The sequence below is a fragment of the Artemia franciscana genome, chromosome 9 (genome assembly GCF_032884065.1).
Source record: "Artemia franciscana chromosome 9, ASM3288406v1, whole genome shotgun sequence".
Lineage (NCBI taxonomy): Eukaryota > Metazoa > Arthropoda > Branchiopoda > Anostraca > Artemiidae > Artemia > Artemia franciscana.
In genome coordinates, this window is record NC_088871.1 from 2,034,611 (window position 1) to 2,051,897 (window position 17,287).

The window sequence follows — 17,287 nt, forward strand, 5'->3', positions numbered from 1 at the left end:
AGAGCCCGGAGGCAAGTGTATTAAGTCATGCCACCGGGGCGTATAAGGTTTTTATGTAAGGGGTGGTCGTATAAATTTCGAAGGAGGCTCATTTGATCGGAAATTGAAAGTTCTAGTTACATTTTATGAGTCAAAAGTGAACGGAGACGCGTATTGTAATTCAGTTCACTTTCCCTCCTCAAAATTCCTTGAAAATTTCACCTTCGTACCCTTAGGCATAGTTGTAATAGTAGTCACAGTAATAGTATTGATGTTGCTAGTAATAGCATTGAATAGCGGTAGTATTACTAGCAGCAGTAGTGTTAACATATTTCCTTTTGGTCAGTAGAACATCCCTCAAGTCCTGAAAGTTTCAATGCACTTAGCTATTGCTATGACATTGCTGATACGTCCTTTTGATAACGTGTATACTTATATACTTCTTGAAATTTTCATCTCAACGCTCTTAGCCTTACTAGTGCTGAGGTATTTTTAACTTATGAAGAAGTGATTGATCTTAATGAAATTTCATATTTAGAAGGACCTCGTAACTCAGATCTCTTATTTTAAATCCCGACCGGATCCAGTGGCATTGGGGGAGGGGCCGGAAATCTTGGAAAATGCTTAAAGCGGAGAGATCAGGATGAAACTTGGTTGGAAGAATAAGCACAAGTCCAAGATAAGTGACTGACATAACCGGGCTGGAGCCGCTCTCTTTGGTGGAGTTGGGAAGGGGGGAGTAATTTGAACAAATTAGAAAAAATGAGGTATTTGTATCTTCCGAACGGGTGACCAGATCTTAATGAAATTTCATATTTAGAAAAATCTTGTGCTTTAGAACTCTCATTTTAAATCCCGACCAGATCCAGTGACATTGGGGGAGTTGAAGGGGGAAATTTGAAATCTTGGAAACCGGAAGTCTTGGAAAACGCTCAGAGTGGAGAGATCAGGATGAAACTTGATGGGAAGAATAAGCACAAGTTATAGATACGTGATTGACATAATTGGAACGGATCCGTTTTCTTTGGGTGAGCTGGGGGCTGTTAATTTAGAAAAATTGAAAAATTTTAAGTATTTTTAACTTAAGTACGGGTGACCAGAACTTAATGAAATTTGATCAAACAGTTCGTGGTAACGAACTGTAGTAAGGAGCGACCCGGCTTAATAGTAACCAAAACTCTAAAAAATGGAATTTTGATACCAATAACTACATCAAAAGAATCGCGTTTTAATGCTGATTTTAAACATATGAGTTTCATCAAGTTTAGTCTTACCTATCAAAATTTACGAGCCTGAGAAAATTTGCCTTATTTTAGAAAATAGGGAGAAACACCTCCTAAAAGTCGTAAAATCTTAACGAAAATCACACCATCATATTCAGCGTATCAGAGAACCCTACTGTAGAAGTTTCAAGCTCCTATCTACAAAAATGTGGAATTTTGTATTTTTTTGCCAGAAGGCAGATCACGGATGCGTATTTATTTGTTTGTTTGTTTTTGTGTTTGTTTTTTTCCCAGGGGTGATCGTATCGATCCAGTGGTCCTAGAATGTTGTGAGAGGGCTCATTCTAACGGAAATGAAAAGTTCTAGTGCCCTATGTAAGTGACCAACAAAATTGGAGGGCACCTAGGCCCCCTCCCAAGCTAATTATTTTCCCAAAGTCAACGGATCAAAATTCTGAGATAGCCATTTTATTCAGCGTAGTCGAAAAACCTCATAACTATGTCTTTGGGGACGACTTACTCCCCCACAATCCCCGTAGGAGGGGCTACAAGTTACAAACTTTGACCAGTGCTAACATATAGTAATGGTTATTGGGAAGTGTAAAGACGTTTTCAGGGGGATTTTTTGGTTGGGAGGAGGGGTTGAGAAGAGGGGGATATGTTGGGGGAACTTTCCATCAAGGAATCTGTCATGGGGGAAGAAAATTTCCATGAAGGGAGCGCAGGATTTTCTAGCATTATTAAAAAAAAAACCATGAAAAAAATAAATATGAAAATGTTTTTTCAACTGGAAGAAGGAGCAGCATTAAAACCTAAAACGAACAGAAATTATTACGCATGTGAAGGGCCCACCTCCTCCTAATACCTCGCTCTTTACGCTAAAGTATCCTCATATATGTAATAAAAACATGATAATACAAAAGTTCGTTACGTAAGCTAATTTATAAGTTACGGATATCTTTTGCTAATAAAAATATTCGTTAAAAATTAAAAGTTCTTGTTACCTTTTTAAGTAACCAAAAAATTGGAGGGCAACTAGGCTTCCTCCCCCGCTCCCTTTTTTCTCAAAATCATTCGATCAAAACTATGAGAAAGCCATTTAGCCAAAAAATAAATATGCAAATTTCGTTTTAATTATTCCTCTGCGGAGAGCCAAAGTCAAAACATGCATTGATTAAAAAACGACCAGAAATTAAATAAAAAAACTAGTTTTTTAAACTGAAAGTAAGGAGCGACATTAAAACTTGAAACGAACAGAAATTACTTCGTATATGAAAGGGGCTGCTTCCTCATCAACGCCCCGCTCTTTACGCTAAAGTTTTTTACTGTTTTAAAAAGAAGAGTTGAGAGAAAGAGTCAAGCTTTAGCGTAAAAAGCGGGGCGTTGATGAGGAAGCAGTCCGGAAGATCGGTATTCGGTAGTCGGTAGTTTTATTGTCTTGTAGTTTTCTTTGAAGAGCAAGTTGGCATTTTTGATACAGGAGCAGGTATAAAAAGAAATAGTATCGACACTAATCTAAAATGCGTCTTTTTTTCAATGTCCACTAATTTTCAAGAAGGATTCCCCTCCCCATGAAAATCCACCTCAATCACAAAATCCCCCCCTATTAAGGTTTCTTCCCATGTTCCCAATAATATATGTTATACGTAAGCAATGGACCAGTTACATAACTTATATTCCTTTCCCCAAGGCTGTTGGGGGTCATGTTTCCACCGAAAGGTATAGCTATTCGGTTTTTCAACTAAGCTGAATAAAATGACTATCTCAAAATTTGGGTGGGACGACTTTGGAGAAAAAAGGAGCATGGCGCGAGGGCTAGTTGCCCTCCAATATTTATGGTCACTTAAAAAGGTCACTCGAACTTCTAGTTTCCGTTCGAATGCACTCTTCCCCGATCTTCTAGGACCATTGTCCTAGTACGATTAACCATGGAAAAAAAAAATAAAGAAATAAACACGCATCCATAATCTTTCTTCTGGCAAAAAATTCAAAATTCCTCATTGTTGTACATAGGGCTCTCTGATACGCTGAATCTGATGGCGTGATTTTTATTAAGATTCCTTAACTTTTAGAGGGTATTTATAATAAGGCTATTCCTTTGGTCTGTCTATTTATATGAAAGTTCTTTTTTTTAGAGTTTCAGTTATTATTGAGCCGAGTCGCTCCTTACGTATGGTCCCTTACCTCGAACTGTTCGATTGCATTGTCTTTTTAAATAATGATGCCACTTATCCCACCTATTCCGCATTTTTTGGGGATAGCGGGTATGACTTATCCTAACACCTAACCCATACCGTTTCAAATAACAATCCCTCTAACCGCTGGCGTCTTTACATATCGTGAAACGCTAAGAATAACTTATCGGGCTTGTTTACCTTCGTATGCTTGAATGCACAATATATTAACGCCAAAGGGTTTGCACAACAAGCCTAGTAAATTATGGTTTTTGAGTTCATGTCAGACTTGTTTGTCGTATGCTGTATTTCAATTAAATCCACAGACAATGACTTTTGATTCAGACAATTGAAAACAAAAACTAAAAAATGGAAATTTTGAGGAAGTTTGAAAGAGGGAAAACGCCTCCAAGACAAGAGGGCGATCCTGATGAAGATTGCAAAGTCATTTTCATATTTAATGTACCCGAGAACTCTTTGAAAATTAATAAACGTTAATGACTATAATATATACTTATTTGGCAGCTTGTTAAGTGAAATACTATGTGCAACTAGGCGAATAGCAACATTAGCCACGTTTACTCAATCATAAATATTGTTTATTTACCGATCCCCTAATGTGTTCTAAATTTAACTATTACTGTCCCTTTTTTCTTCTCTTCCTTTAATTTCATATGTTTTTCCGTCTTCGTAATTTTTTAATATGATACCACTTATCCTCTCTTATCGTGCATTTTTTTTTCGGGGTTACCAGGTATAACTTATCCGACTGCTAATCCAGACTGTTTCAAGCTACATTCATAATTAGTAATGAGGCTTGTTGGATAAGTAATTTTGGTTGGCTCGAACATGCTATTACTTAAAAGTATACGTTAAAGTAAGAATTCACCCACTCCATGGCGTTTGTCAGCCTATATTTATCTTACCGTTAATCTAGTGGCTTCTAAAAAGGTATAAGAGATTATTGTCTCTACATAACAGAAAGAGTGACCAATCCAACACCGTAGTTTTCCCGTTTCGTTTTCCTCTCAGATTCCTCTTCTTTTATCGATGATCCTTTCTTATCCTTTTGTCTAGTTTTTAAAATTTTTAACTCTTTTACTTTTCTTTTTATACTCTGTATTAATTTTTGCTTATTGTCTTAAACTTGCCTTATTTATATTTTTTGGTACGTTTTAGGTTTTTTTTTTCTTTTAATTTTGACTCAAAATGTAAATTTTGGCCTGTCAGGGCTTGTAATAGCTGTTTAACGAAATAGCTCACCTCTTATGATATGTCAGAGGTTTTGAGTCTCTATATGCAAAATTTCAAATTTAGTGTTTACCCGCAAAGGATGGTCAGGACTTGGCTCGTTTATGTACTGATTCATCCCATGGTTTGAACTTGGTTTGTTTTGTAGTGGGTCAGGACTTGACTAGTTTTTACCCCGTGTCACTGAAATTAATCATCTTGAATTTAGATCGTTTTTGCACAGAGTCAGGATTGAGCTCAGTTCTACATCGAGTAAGTCGACAGCCTGTACTCAGATCATTTTACATCGTATTACATTTTTAATTTGCTCGACTTAGCTCGTTTATGCAGTAATTCAGGTCTTAATTCGTTTTCAACCTGCGTCTTCTATATTCCCTTGCTTTAACTTAGGTCGTTTTAACATTGATTCAAGACTTAACGTGTTTTTGAACCAAGTTTAGAGTTCTCTTGTATTGGCAACGATTCAGGACATAGCTAGTTTTTGTATCGGGTAAGCACGGATTTTTTTTTCACGTTGACACAATTCTGCAGCCTGCAGCCTACATGACTGGGTTAGGATTTAGCTGGTTTCTGCACCATGTCACAAAACTCGTGTAACTTGGACATCTACCAAATTTGTGTAACGTGTAACTTGCACTTAGTCAAGAGTAGCTGGTTTTAGCACTGACTCAGGACTTGGCTCCTTTTGTACAAAGTCAGAATTTACTCGTTTCTACATCCGCTCAGTCCGCGGCTTGTATTTGGCTCGCTTTGGCAGCGAGGCAGGACATAGCTTGTTTTACCTATCCAGGATTAAGCTCATTTTTGCACTGAGATGAAAAATCCTTGCATGCTTTTGCTTATAAGCAAGATACAACGTGCCAACCTTTCTTCAAAAAAGTTGGTCATGGAGTTGTGAGATATTGGGGCAATAGAAATAATTTCTTACATCCAATCAAACATATACAGACTCATTGTATGATTCCTATTAACACAAGATGGAAAATGTCCAGCTTTTCTACTAAAATGTATTTGTAAAAAATAGACGATTTGCATAATTTGGGGCCTTTACCCTAGGAAATGCATGGGTCATTTACCTCTGGAAGGGACATTTTTTGGGCTTCTGAAATAGGGGAAATGACTTTTAGGTTTTGTATCCGATGACATACCCTCTGTGGTTACACGGTTGATAGGTGATTTGCCGAATACGGAGTCGAGGGATCGATCCCTGCTGCGGAAAAATTGAGCGACAGTCTTGCTACTTGTCCCTGTGAGAAAGAACCTGGAACTGAAACGTCAATTCGATGCTCTCGGCACTAGCAATGGCTCTGGAGGGTGTTTTTCCTTTTATCGTTATCCGATGACATGGAGTTGCCGGGAGGAGTGAGTGAGGTTAAAAAAGAACAAGATGGGGGTTGCCCTCATTTCATTTTTTATCCTTAAAGAGTGCACCAGAACTTTTAGTTTTGATTGAATGAGGGCCCTTCGACGTTTCTGTGACCATTCACTCTACGTGAAGCGACTGGAGGAGGGAGATGCATGTGGGGTGTTATACTCTCTAATAAGTCAACGCCACTGCATCAAAGCTTGAAAGATTGTTAGCTTAGTAGACTCGGCACTTGTATGGGTATATGGTACATCTTAAAAGTCCGTTTTCAGTGGGAATTTTCAAACATATAAACCCTCAAAGGGAATTCGGTTGTCGTCGCTAATTTTGAAGGACACGCCACTTTACGAAAGAGTGATGGTGGGCTGGGGCATTAGGCCCTATTAGGATCTAATTGACGCAAATCTAATACGACAGTTAAGCCCATTAAGTATATTAATTTCCTTAAGTATATTAATATCTCTTTCCTTGTAATGCAGAACTACTTGGACGTTTGATTTTTTTTCTTTTTTTTTAGTTTTAATTCTCAAGAGGATATGTTCTTAAAAAAAAAGTTTTCTTATGGCAACTTACTCAAAGACAAAGGAAAGAGTTATTTAAAAACGCAAAGCTTCTTTATCCTCTCAAATGTGTTTAAGTAAGTAAACACCACAATTCTGTTATTCTGAATTTAAAAATTATTTTTCTTTCACGGAATAACACAATTCTCTGACCATCAATTAAAGCTTTGAAACCTAAGTACTTTAATATAGTAGCTCTGAAGAAACTGTTGAAGAAATAAAAACTAGTTATTCTTAAAATGATGAGAACTTCGACCTTCAATTACAAATGATATCTATGGTCGTTCCGTAGTTTCTCCTAATCTTGCTGTTTACTTTGGCAACGTTGATTCAATGCATCGCGCTGTATTCAAAAGTAATTTTTGTGATTTTGGCCAAAAGATTGTATGTATCCAATTTTCATTAAGAATAGGATGAAATTCTTTTGGCTATCTTGGAAAGTGGTCAGGTAAAGAAAACGAAACTTTTAGGGACGGGTCTACAGGCTAAAGTATGTCCAAGGAAGGGATTCTGAAGTATACCTCCATTCCTTCTCCCTCTAGAGGGTCCTGAAATGTGCCTATATGACAGGTCTATACCAATTGAAATTTTGACAAAACAACATTTTATCTTACGTTTAGGTTACCAGTTTCTTAACTGCTGGATTTAGATCTGAAAATGCAATAAGCCTACTGTTATTTGAGTAGCCTAGAATTTTAAGCCATATCAAGTTTTTTTTTAATTTAGGAAATGTATTTGCATATCTTTAAAATCTTATAAATTTGGGATTGAGGAAAGTTGTGAAGCTGAAAACAATTTTTTTGTACTTCAGTTAAGCTGAACATTTATTGTTCTGCTTAAAGGGCCCTGAAATTTGCCTACATGCCAGCTCTATGCCCACTGAAATTTTCACAAAACAACATTTTACCTTAATTTTCAGTTACTAGTTGCTTTTTCTCTGCTTTTAGTTCTGAAAATATAATTCCAGTTATTTGAGTAGAATTTTGAGCCATATCTATGTGTTTTTTTTTTCAAAATTTAGGAAATGTATTTGCATATCCTTAAAACCTTATAGAACAGAATTGAGCAAAGTTATGAAGCTGAAAACAATTTGGTTGTACTTCAATTGAGCAGAAGATCTATTTTGCAAGGTTTCACTTTTATAACACACATATTTTTAAAAGTCATCAAAGGTCAAGACCTTCTAGAGAGAGAAGGAGTGGAGATATGTACTTTAAAATACCTTCCCAGGACATACTTTAGCCTGTAGAGCCATCCCTGAAAGTTTCATTTTCCTAACCTAACCCCTCTCCAATATAGCAAAAAGTAGCTAAAGTAGAATTCTACCAAAAATAGTTGTTTTAGGTAAATTTTGTCTATGTGTCAATCTAACTAGGCTACTACTCTTCATATTTTGGGAAACAGATTATTAGAAGACAAATCAGGTAAAGTTTGACTAGGGTAGGCTAGTTGTACTATAACATTGGATATTACTGTGAGTTTTCAGAATGTCTATTATTTTCTAATACAAAAGTTGTTCTACTTAGTGAATAAACTTGATTTTAATTTAGGATCTACAGTCCTCATTAGGACATAGAAACTTGCTTCTGAACTGCTATAATTTGACAAAAGGAAAAGTAGACAAAGTTAACCTTAGTGGTAGATTTCTTTCCTGAAATAAGCCCCACAATAACAACAGAGTTTGGTAAAAATTTTGTAATTAGCCACTTTTAAGGGAAAAGAGGCAAAACAAATAAGAGAGTACTAATGCAGTGGCTGCCCTCCTCAGAAGAAAATGCTATAACATTCTGAAAACAACTTCAAAAATTATAATATATTTAAATTATTCCTAAAAGCATTTCACTGTGCTTTGCTCCATCATGTGCAGATATAGCCAAAATTATATATTCTCCATGCATGGAGTAACTTACTAATAGGAGGTGGGGTATTTGCAGGAAAACATTTCCGTATTAGAAACAATGAGAAATTAAATTCTTTTTCAAATGAAAGTTGGCTAAGGAAAATTTTTCACCCAAAATCACTTGCAAGAAGTTTTCTGGGGGGCTGTCAGCTAGAGTGGAATTTTTATGATGAGGGTATTTTATGTGGGAAGAACTTTCTATGAATTTTCCATAGAGAGGGGGCTGGGTTTTCAACATTATTTAGAATGATCAGAAATTCAGGAATAAAAAAAAACTGTTTTTTTTCAACAGAAAGTAAGGACTAACATCAAAATTTAAAACAAACAGAAATTATTATGTATATGAGGAGATTGTCCCCTCCTCACTACCTCTCTCTTTATGCTAAAGTTCGACTTCTTTCCCAATCCCTTAAGAACAAATCCTGAAATACAAGGGCCATTTAATTAGAATAATAAGCTTTTTTAAACATTCTAAGAAAACATTAGCATAAACAGTAAGGTATTGAGTTGGGGACAACTCCCTCATATATGTCACAATATCTGTTCTTTTTAAGTTCTGATGTTACTCCTTACTTTCAGTTAAAAAAAGAACTAGTTTTTTTGTTTTTTTATTTAATCAAAACCAAGAAGTACTCTTATTCACCAAAACAAATTTGCTTTCATTATGAAATGTTGCTGGTCAAATTTGAGAGTGCTATAATATGCATTTCTAATTCTATTAATCAAGATCAATGTATTGGCTTTCAGTGTGTTGAAATATCAAATTTCATTGAGATCTGATCACCCATTTGTAAGTTAAAAATACCTCATTTTTTCTAATTTTCCAGAATTACCCCCCCCCCCCCAACTACCCCAAAGAGAGTGGATCCGTTCCGGTTATGTTAATCATGTATCTAGGACTTTTGCTTATTTTTCCCACCAAGTTTCATCCCGATCCCTCCACTCTAAGTGTTTTCCAAGTTTTAGGTTTTTCGTTTTAGTGTTTTAGTGTTAGTAAGTTTTAGTGTTTTTCAAGTCGCAGACTCTACATGAACTAATGGCAAAGAAATTGTTATTTAGAAAAATAATTGAGTCTAACCTTGGGGGAGGGATGAAACTTGTTTCAAATATCAGATGATCAAAAATAAAAAATAAGGGCAACTTTGGCCATAATTCTCTTTGGTTGATTTTTTGGCTCAATCTTAAGACCTTGTTCTATTTTCAATGTATTGTTATCGCTAATATTATATTATCAGTATCAGAGTTTTATTTACCATTAAATAGAGATTAAGAATACAATACTCATTGTTCCCCTTCGAAAGGCCCCATGCCAAGGGATACAAAAAAATACAATAAGCTATAAGTAACAGCTAAAAAAAGAGAACAATAGCCAAACAACATATGATATTAAAAAGTAACCATACCTGAGGCTTGGGGGTCAAAGCAAGAGAAGACAACCATACACCATGAAACTAACACTCAGAGGAAAAGGGAAAAAAACAAAATGCTAATTAAATTTTATTTAAATAGTTGGATTTTTAAATTAAATAGTCCTTAAGAATACTTCTAAAAGTTTCAAACGAGTAGCATCTCTTTACTGAAGAAAGTAGGGAATTCCAGACCTGTTGACAAGCAATGAGGGGATTGAAATGTGACCATATAGTAGGGGTCTGAGGAATAGAGATATTATGTGAAGAGCAAAGACTATATGGAGCTGAATCAGAAATAAACGTGGCTGTGTTTTTGAAGAGAACAGATCCCTGAGGGATGCCATAATCTACTTCCAAAGGGCTCCAGAAAAGCAGATCAATTGAAATAAGCATACCAGGAAGATATTATTCAAACTAAGAGAAAGCATTTGATCTTGTACCAATATGCAATAGTTTTCAAACAAGAATCCAATGGGTCAAAGAATCAAAAGCTTTATGAACATCCAAAAATAAAGTTGCCAGGATAAGACCAGAATCTATTGCCAAAAGAATGAAATTCAAGAGAGCTGCTGATGCATGTTCTGTAGAATGATTCGCTCAGAATCCAAACTGGAAATCATGCAAAAATTATTTTGCATCCAGAAAACTAAGAAGTCTGGATAGCTTAGCCTTCTTAAAAATTTTGCTGAAAACAGATAGGAGAGAAATTGGCCTATAATTTTCAGGATCACTCCAAAACCACCCTTATACACCATTATAACCTTTTTTTGCTTGAGAGATTCAGGGAAAATTCCTATCTCGAAAGACAGAATGACAAGCTTAACCAATAGTGATAGAATAGTTGGCAGGATGGCACAGATAACTTTGTAGGAATTCTGTCTGGCCCTGAAGACGATGATCCTTTAAGAGTATTCACAATACAAGCTACCTCAAACTCAGAAACAGAGTTCAAGACCATTGACGTTAAACATGAGGGTTTTAGATAGGCTCTGAAATCGCAACGGGAAGTTGCAGAGCTCACACACGAAGCAGACGTTTCCCTATATTAGCAAAATAAGAGGTAAGCTCTAGCTGAACATCTTCATCTCCTTTGACAGTTTTACCACCAACTATCTGCATTGTTGGAACTGAACAGAGGGGGAGTAGGTCTTAAGAACCGAATTAATTATATACCACGTCTTACTAACATCCTTGTCACACTCAGAAAATTTTCTGTGATAGTACTGAGACTTGGCCCTCCAATACAGAGAATCAAATATACTCCTATTGGCCTTGAACCGTTGGTGATGATCTGCAGATGATAAATCCTTCTAAAGCTTCCACAAATAATTTTTCATTTTCCAGCTTTTATGGAGACTTGGAGTCATCCATGGATTCAGTTGTGCTATCCTTTTTGAAGCATGAGGTGCTGGACTCTGATGGCAAACTTCTAGGATGCCTTCTTTCACAAAATCATAAAAGATATCCAAAGAGGAGCTAAAATTCTGATTCAGAAACCAAATTATCCCATGACTGATCAGTTAGATGAGAATTAATCAGTGAGACGAGAATTGATCAGTTAGACGAGTAGACTCTGCTTAGTATTATCAAAACGGAAAAATGGGAGATTAGGTGGTGATGCTATACGCTGAGCCTTCCTGGCTAAGTGGTTGGTGCATAGGTTTGAGAATTCTTGTCGATGGGGCATGGGTTCGATCCCAGGCGTAGCTAGTTATTTGGTTTGAGATGGGTGTCAGTGGCATGACTCTATGAGCTCAGCCAGAGTTGGCCTAGCTCTAAGCGGGTACCTGGAGAAATATGGAAAAGAGAAGTAGAAAGGGTGTGCGAAAGCACAGGATGGTTGGCCCCCAACACCCCATCGCACTTCCTGGCTGAAGGGCCACAAAACGCCATCTTACTTTCTTACTTAGTTTTTACTTATACGCAGCGCTTGATCAGCACTCGGGAAAATGACCAGAAATGTCACTAACCAGCACCAAATTATCTAAGACATCCAGTGACGAAAAATATTATCAATAAGAGACTTATGCGTCTCAGTAACTCGGGTTGGTATACAAACTAAAGGTAGAGTTTCCGAAGAAAGCATCATTGACAAAAAAAACTATAGCTGAAGCAGAATTTTGATCCAGCAGGTTGAGAATGAAATCCCCCATAAGGATTAATTCACAGGGATGCTTTTGGACTGAGTCCACAACCTCTTCCAGAATTTTCATAAACGAAGGAACAGATCCAACAAGGGACCTGTAAACCAAACCCACAGCTAAATCCTTACACCCGGAATTAATCTCAGTAAACGGGGACTTGAGGATTCCTTCGTCATTTCTGCTGAAGTCACTTCGGACAGTGTATGCAAGACGATCGACAATATAAAGGGCAAGGCCACCATCTCTACATCTGTTTCCTGTTCAGCCTCTCCATCCTATATCCTGGAATATCTAAAAGCATATTCTTATTCGAATCCAGGAAAGTTTCACATTGCAGAATAATATCAGGAGTTCCACCACTAGCGATCCATTTCAGCTCATCAAAAGACGAGCAAAGTCCCTGAATGTTAAGGTGAAGTACATGTAAAATACCATCTCGTTTAGAGGAGGCAGTATGTTTAATTGCAAAACATACTTACTTTTATTAGCCGAATTAGGATCATTATTTTTTTTATTTCTACTTCCAACTGAATTATTGAATATACTTTCAATATATAAAGGATTATTTTCTAACTCAACAAAACGTTCCTCCAAAGTGTTGATACCACCCTGGTCACCAAAAGAAGTTGTCACTTTACTAACGGTGTTATTACTACAGTTATTTTTTATATACAAGGCCATCTTAAAGGACTAAAATTGGTTGAATACAAATAGTAATTATTTTCTTTGCTGCAGCTGATATTTGACTGATTTTCTAGCATTAATTGCTCTTTAATATTATTGTTCCCTTCATCTTAGACTGTATTCGAATTATTAGCCCAAGTTTTCTTGCTACATCCCTCACAAACATTGTTTGTCTCTTTATAGTTCTTATGATTTTGTTGCCTGTCTATTTAAAAATGTGCAGATGAGTTCTGAGTTCTTATGTGTGAATCTGAAGAATTGTCTTTCAAATAGGTAATTCGTCATAAGTATCCACAACAGGGTTGGAAACTCACATAATTGGGTGGAAAGAGGATTTTTTTAAGACGTGGGTTTTTAACTGTCTAGAAACAAAATCAGCAGGATCTCAATAGTAATAATATCCTTTTGTATACCTTTCTTAAGTGTTAGGTTTACTTACATTTGCCTTTCTGTTTGATTTGCTGTTTCTTGTCTTGTTTCTCTGTGTAAGTACTACAGGTGGTTTTTCTTGTCATTTTTCGTTGTCACGTCCGTTTTTTTTCAATATGTTTAAGGCTAAAGTTTCTTATTTTTATCTTGAGAAGTGGGAGCTTATCTGTTAAGTGGGAGCTTATACTTCCTAATTAAAAAAAAAATAGAAAAAACTAAAATATAACTGGCTATATTAGTTCCTTTTGCCAAGGGCTGTGGAATATGTTACAACTGCCAATCAGACTAATTATATTTACACTAATATATACTATACGGTCAAGTCGTGAAATTTTGGAGGATAGAGCCCCCCCCAACAAACCTATTAATGTGTCTTAAATAGTGTGCACAAAAAAGCTAATATAAAAGATTATAATTATAAATTCGATTTTATTTTAACGCAAAACTTTTAATGGAGGTGTCTCTGTTTTAGTGATTTAGCCTCATTTGCCGTCCTCTTTTGTTGATACTCGTTATGCCAATGAGTGTAATCTGTGTCACATTTCGGTACATATCTGACCTTCTGATAGATCAGAAAAATACTCCTAGAGGGGGAGGGTCATACAGAAGCATTATCAGAATTTAGGGGTGGTCAAATGAGATATTGTTTTGTTTTGCTCGACGTGTTTGTTTGAATGTAGATGTCAAGAGGGATGCGATCCCCCTCTTCTTGATCTGCCCCTAGGGTCAGTGCATACAAAAATCTTGATTTTCTTATGAAAGTTTCACTCCACACCTCTATGCAGGTATGGTATTTGTCTAATGTAATTCTTCACAAAATCGTACATTTCAAAGCATGGTAAACGTTAATTTAGAGTCTCTCGTAAGCTTATGACCGACCCTTTCCGAATTATCCTGTAGTTTTAGTTGCCCAAAATTGCGATACTACAGCCTTAATTAAAACTCAGAAAGTTGTTGGCTTTTTCCGTTTATTGTTTATTTTTCAGAGGCAGCTAAGAAATCAGCTCAAGAAGCAAAACATAGAAATAAAGGTCGTAAACCATCACCTGACAAGTCAGATAAAAAAGATCGTCTGAAAGGCGAGATAAAGGAAGAAAAAGAAGAAGAAAGAGAAGTTGACGAAGAAGGTAGTGAAGCTGGTGAAAGTGAGGAGTCCTGGCATAGTGAAGACGATCCAGATAAACTGTGGTGTATTTGCCGGAAGCCACATAATAATCGATTTATGATTTGTTGTGATAAATGTGAAGAATGGTTTCATGGAAACTGTGTTGGAGTTACTCGTGCTATGGGTAAGTAATTACTGAGAATATTTGATAAATAAGTAAGTTCTTTGTTTTGAATGCCCCTATTATTATTATTATATAAACTAGCCAAAGATCCTGTTAAATGACTTTTATAAAAAGAAAAAAAACTGCCGCGTATACTCTTTTATAAGGATCAGAAAAAATAGTTTCTGTCCTTTCCCATAGGCACAGTGTTCTAAGTTCTCTTGCCCTGTCCCCTTCCTAAAAACTCTTTAAGAGTTTCAGCTTGATCTCCTGGCAATGAAACTAGAATGTATTTAAAATTCTCCACCTTTTAATGAAACTGACTGTATGCAATCTCTGCCATGAGATGCACTCGCTTGCCTTCAGGCATAAACCAGAAAAAAATACTCTCTCACGTAACCATCCAGCATCTATAAACAAGTTGACTTTGATTGTAAAAGTATTCTGGGGGGAGCCGTTGCTCATTGTGCAGCAGTACGTGATTGTTTTCACATGAGCAATGTGCTGGGTGTTACAAACGCTTACCAATTATACAAAGTGAGAATTCTAATTGACGTGTCAAAATAAAGCTTCTAGATAGCATAAATGATTGTTATGATGTCCCTCCATCATTGGTATAAAAAAAATGAAACCTAGATATTAATGGTGGTAATTCATTCAAAGGTTCCATAGATTGTCCATTTTCATCATATTTAGTTCAAATTCGACAATTTTTTTCCAGGCCCAGGCTAAAGAAACACCAGTGGACAAATGTGAGGATATGTGTATTTTTGGCTTTAAAAAGAACTGGAAAATTAGTCTTGAAATTTCAAAGTTAACTGTTTTTAAAGATTGCATACAAATTTGAGATAAATTCCTATAAAATAACCTGTTGAGTCGTCTTAGCTCCTTATTCAAAATTTAGCTTTCATTGTGGAGCTTTGTTTATTTATTCCTTTTTTTTCATTACATCAGCTGTGATTCAAAAGAGAAATCAAACACCCTCCACTTATGTTTACCATCAGCATATTTATTTTACTTGTCAACCAATGATTCTGTGTTTCTTTTCTTTTTATTGTGGGAGGCTGTTTGGGTTGCCTTAAACAAGGCGCGGCTTTGTATCAAGACAGTTGGCCTATAAAATGCACAGTAAAACATAATTATATTAGATACTATGCAAGACAAGCCAAAAATTGACCTACTAAGTAATATAAAACTAAAAAACCTCTATTATTTAAACAAGAATTTTTGAAATTATTTTATACTATAATGAATTCCAAGAACATCTGATAGATATTTCCTTTAACAAAATCATTCCCATTATAGCTCATACTGGCATGCACCTTTGCTCATGCCCATACCTGGAAATAAAGGGGAGGGGTCGATTTCCACTTTCCCATGAGGTGAGACAGGAGGACCCCCTTATGGGAAATGTAAAATTTAGAATGCACAGATTTTGGGTTTTAAAATCTCCTACTGGAAAATTCTCCTTAAAGTTCATAGTTAGTACGCTACTAGTCATTTTTAAAGCAAAATAGTATCTAGGACATGCTTCTTACTTTTGTAAGAGCCAAAATAAGGCTCTTAAGCTTTTCTATTCTGATGATTTTTCATCATTTTGCTTATTTTGAAAATATTGTGAGATACCCCTTCTTTTGGGCAAAAGGCAGATCTAAAATTCTATTGAACTAGTCAATTTCGAATTACACTATAGAAGATATCGCCAACAGTGAAATTTTATGTATTACGGAAGGTCACAAATGCCTTAGTTTTGACTATTGTAACAGGATTTACTTCTTGGATAAAAGGGCAATTAACTGCTTATTAACTATTAATGCTCTTAGTCAGATTGCTTTATATCAGAGACGTACCAGAAGTAAGAAATGGGTGTTTTTGCATAATAAATGGAAGTGTTGAATAGAATTTTCTTGCATTGCCAAAAGAAACTGGAGTTGCTCTTAAATCAAAAAAATTTTCTCAGTTATGACCTAAGATTTTTAGTTGAAGAATGAATATATAGAAAAATGGTACACTTTAGAAAAAAGGTGTGTGGTGATTTGAATCAGTTTTTTTTTTTTTTTTTTTTTATATATATATATATATATATATATATATATATATATATATATATATATATATATATATATATATATATATATATATATATATATATATATATATATATATATATATATATATATATATATATATATAGAAGGTACGCCAGAATGAAGCAGCTCATTTCATGGCTAAAAGTAATTGTTGCAAGCATTTTTTTTCTTTTTTTTGAAGCTACTAAGTACTTTGCTAAGATATTTAATAATTCATAAACTTATATTAAAAAAAATACTTGTTTTCTATAATCAATGGGTTCAATTTTGGTCTTGACTAATTTTGTACCTGAGGAATTACTTAGTGGGCTACCTCATCCCTCTGAAAAGTGAATATTATAAACAAAAAACATGTACTTTTGCATTGCCTAACAAATATTAAAAGAGGGTCTATGGATCACTAGCCCCCAACCCTTCCATTCAAAAAACTTGGACTTTTTCTTAAACCAAATAATTATAATACACTGTTTCACCGTCGTTCAGGGCGTTAAATAGGGCTCAAATGACTAATATCCACAGACAAGTCTTAATGTCGCAGATAAAGAAAAGGAAGCGAAAAAGAAAGAAAATGAAAATTAAAGAAAATAAAAGGAGGAGAAAGGAAAGGAAAGTGAAAAAAACTAACACTATAGTAACAAAATTCTTGTTTCATTGCAGTCAGGAACCTTGATTAGATTTTCAGAGTCTGCATACATTTGGTTTGATTGTTTTCTTTTTATTCTTCTTTGTTTTCAGAGTTTCTTTCTTTTTGCAGTTTTGTTTAAGATTCCTTTATCTCCACGCTCAGTACTCCTTGTACTGACTCCTTAA

The 17,287-nt window shown here is 35.4% G+C and overlaps 1 protein-coding gene across 1 annotated transcript in view; it reads left to right on the plus strand.

Moving 5' to 3' along the window:
• The window catches only part of LOC136031542 (PHD finger protein 3-like), a 151,024-nt gene that overhangs the window by 61,138 nt on the left and 72,599 nt on the right, over positions 1-17,287 (plus strand). The window contains exon 10 of the mRNA XM_065711212.1: positions 14,106-14,408. Coding sequence (XP_065567284.1) covers positions 14,106-14,408 — 303 coding nt within the window. The remainder of the gene's footprint in view (positions 1-14,105; positions 14,409-17,287) is intronic.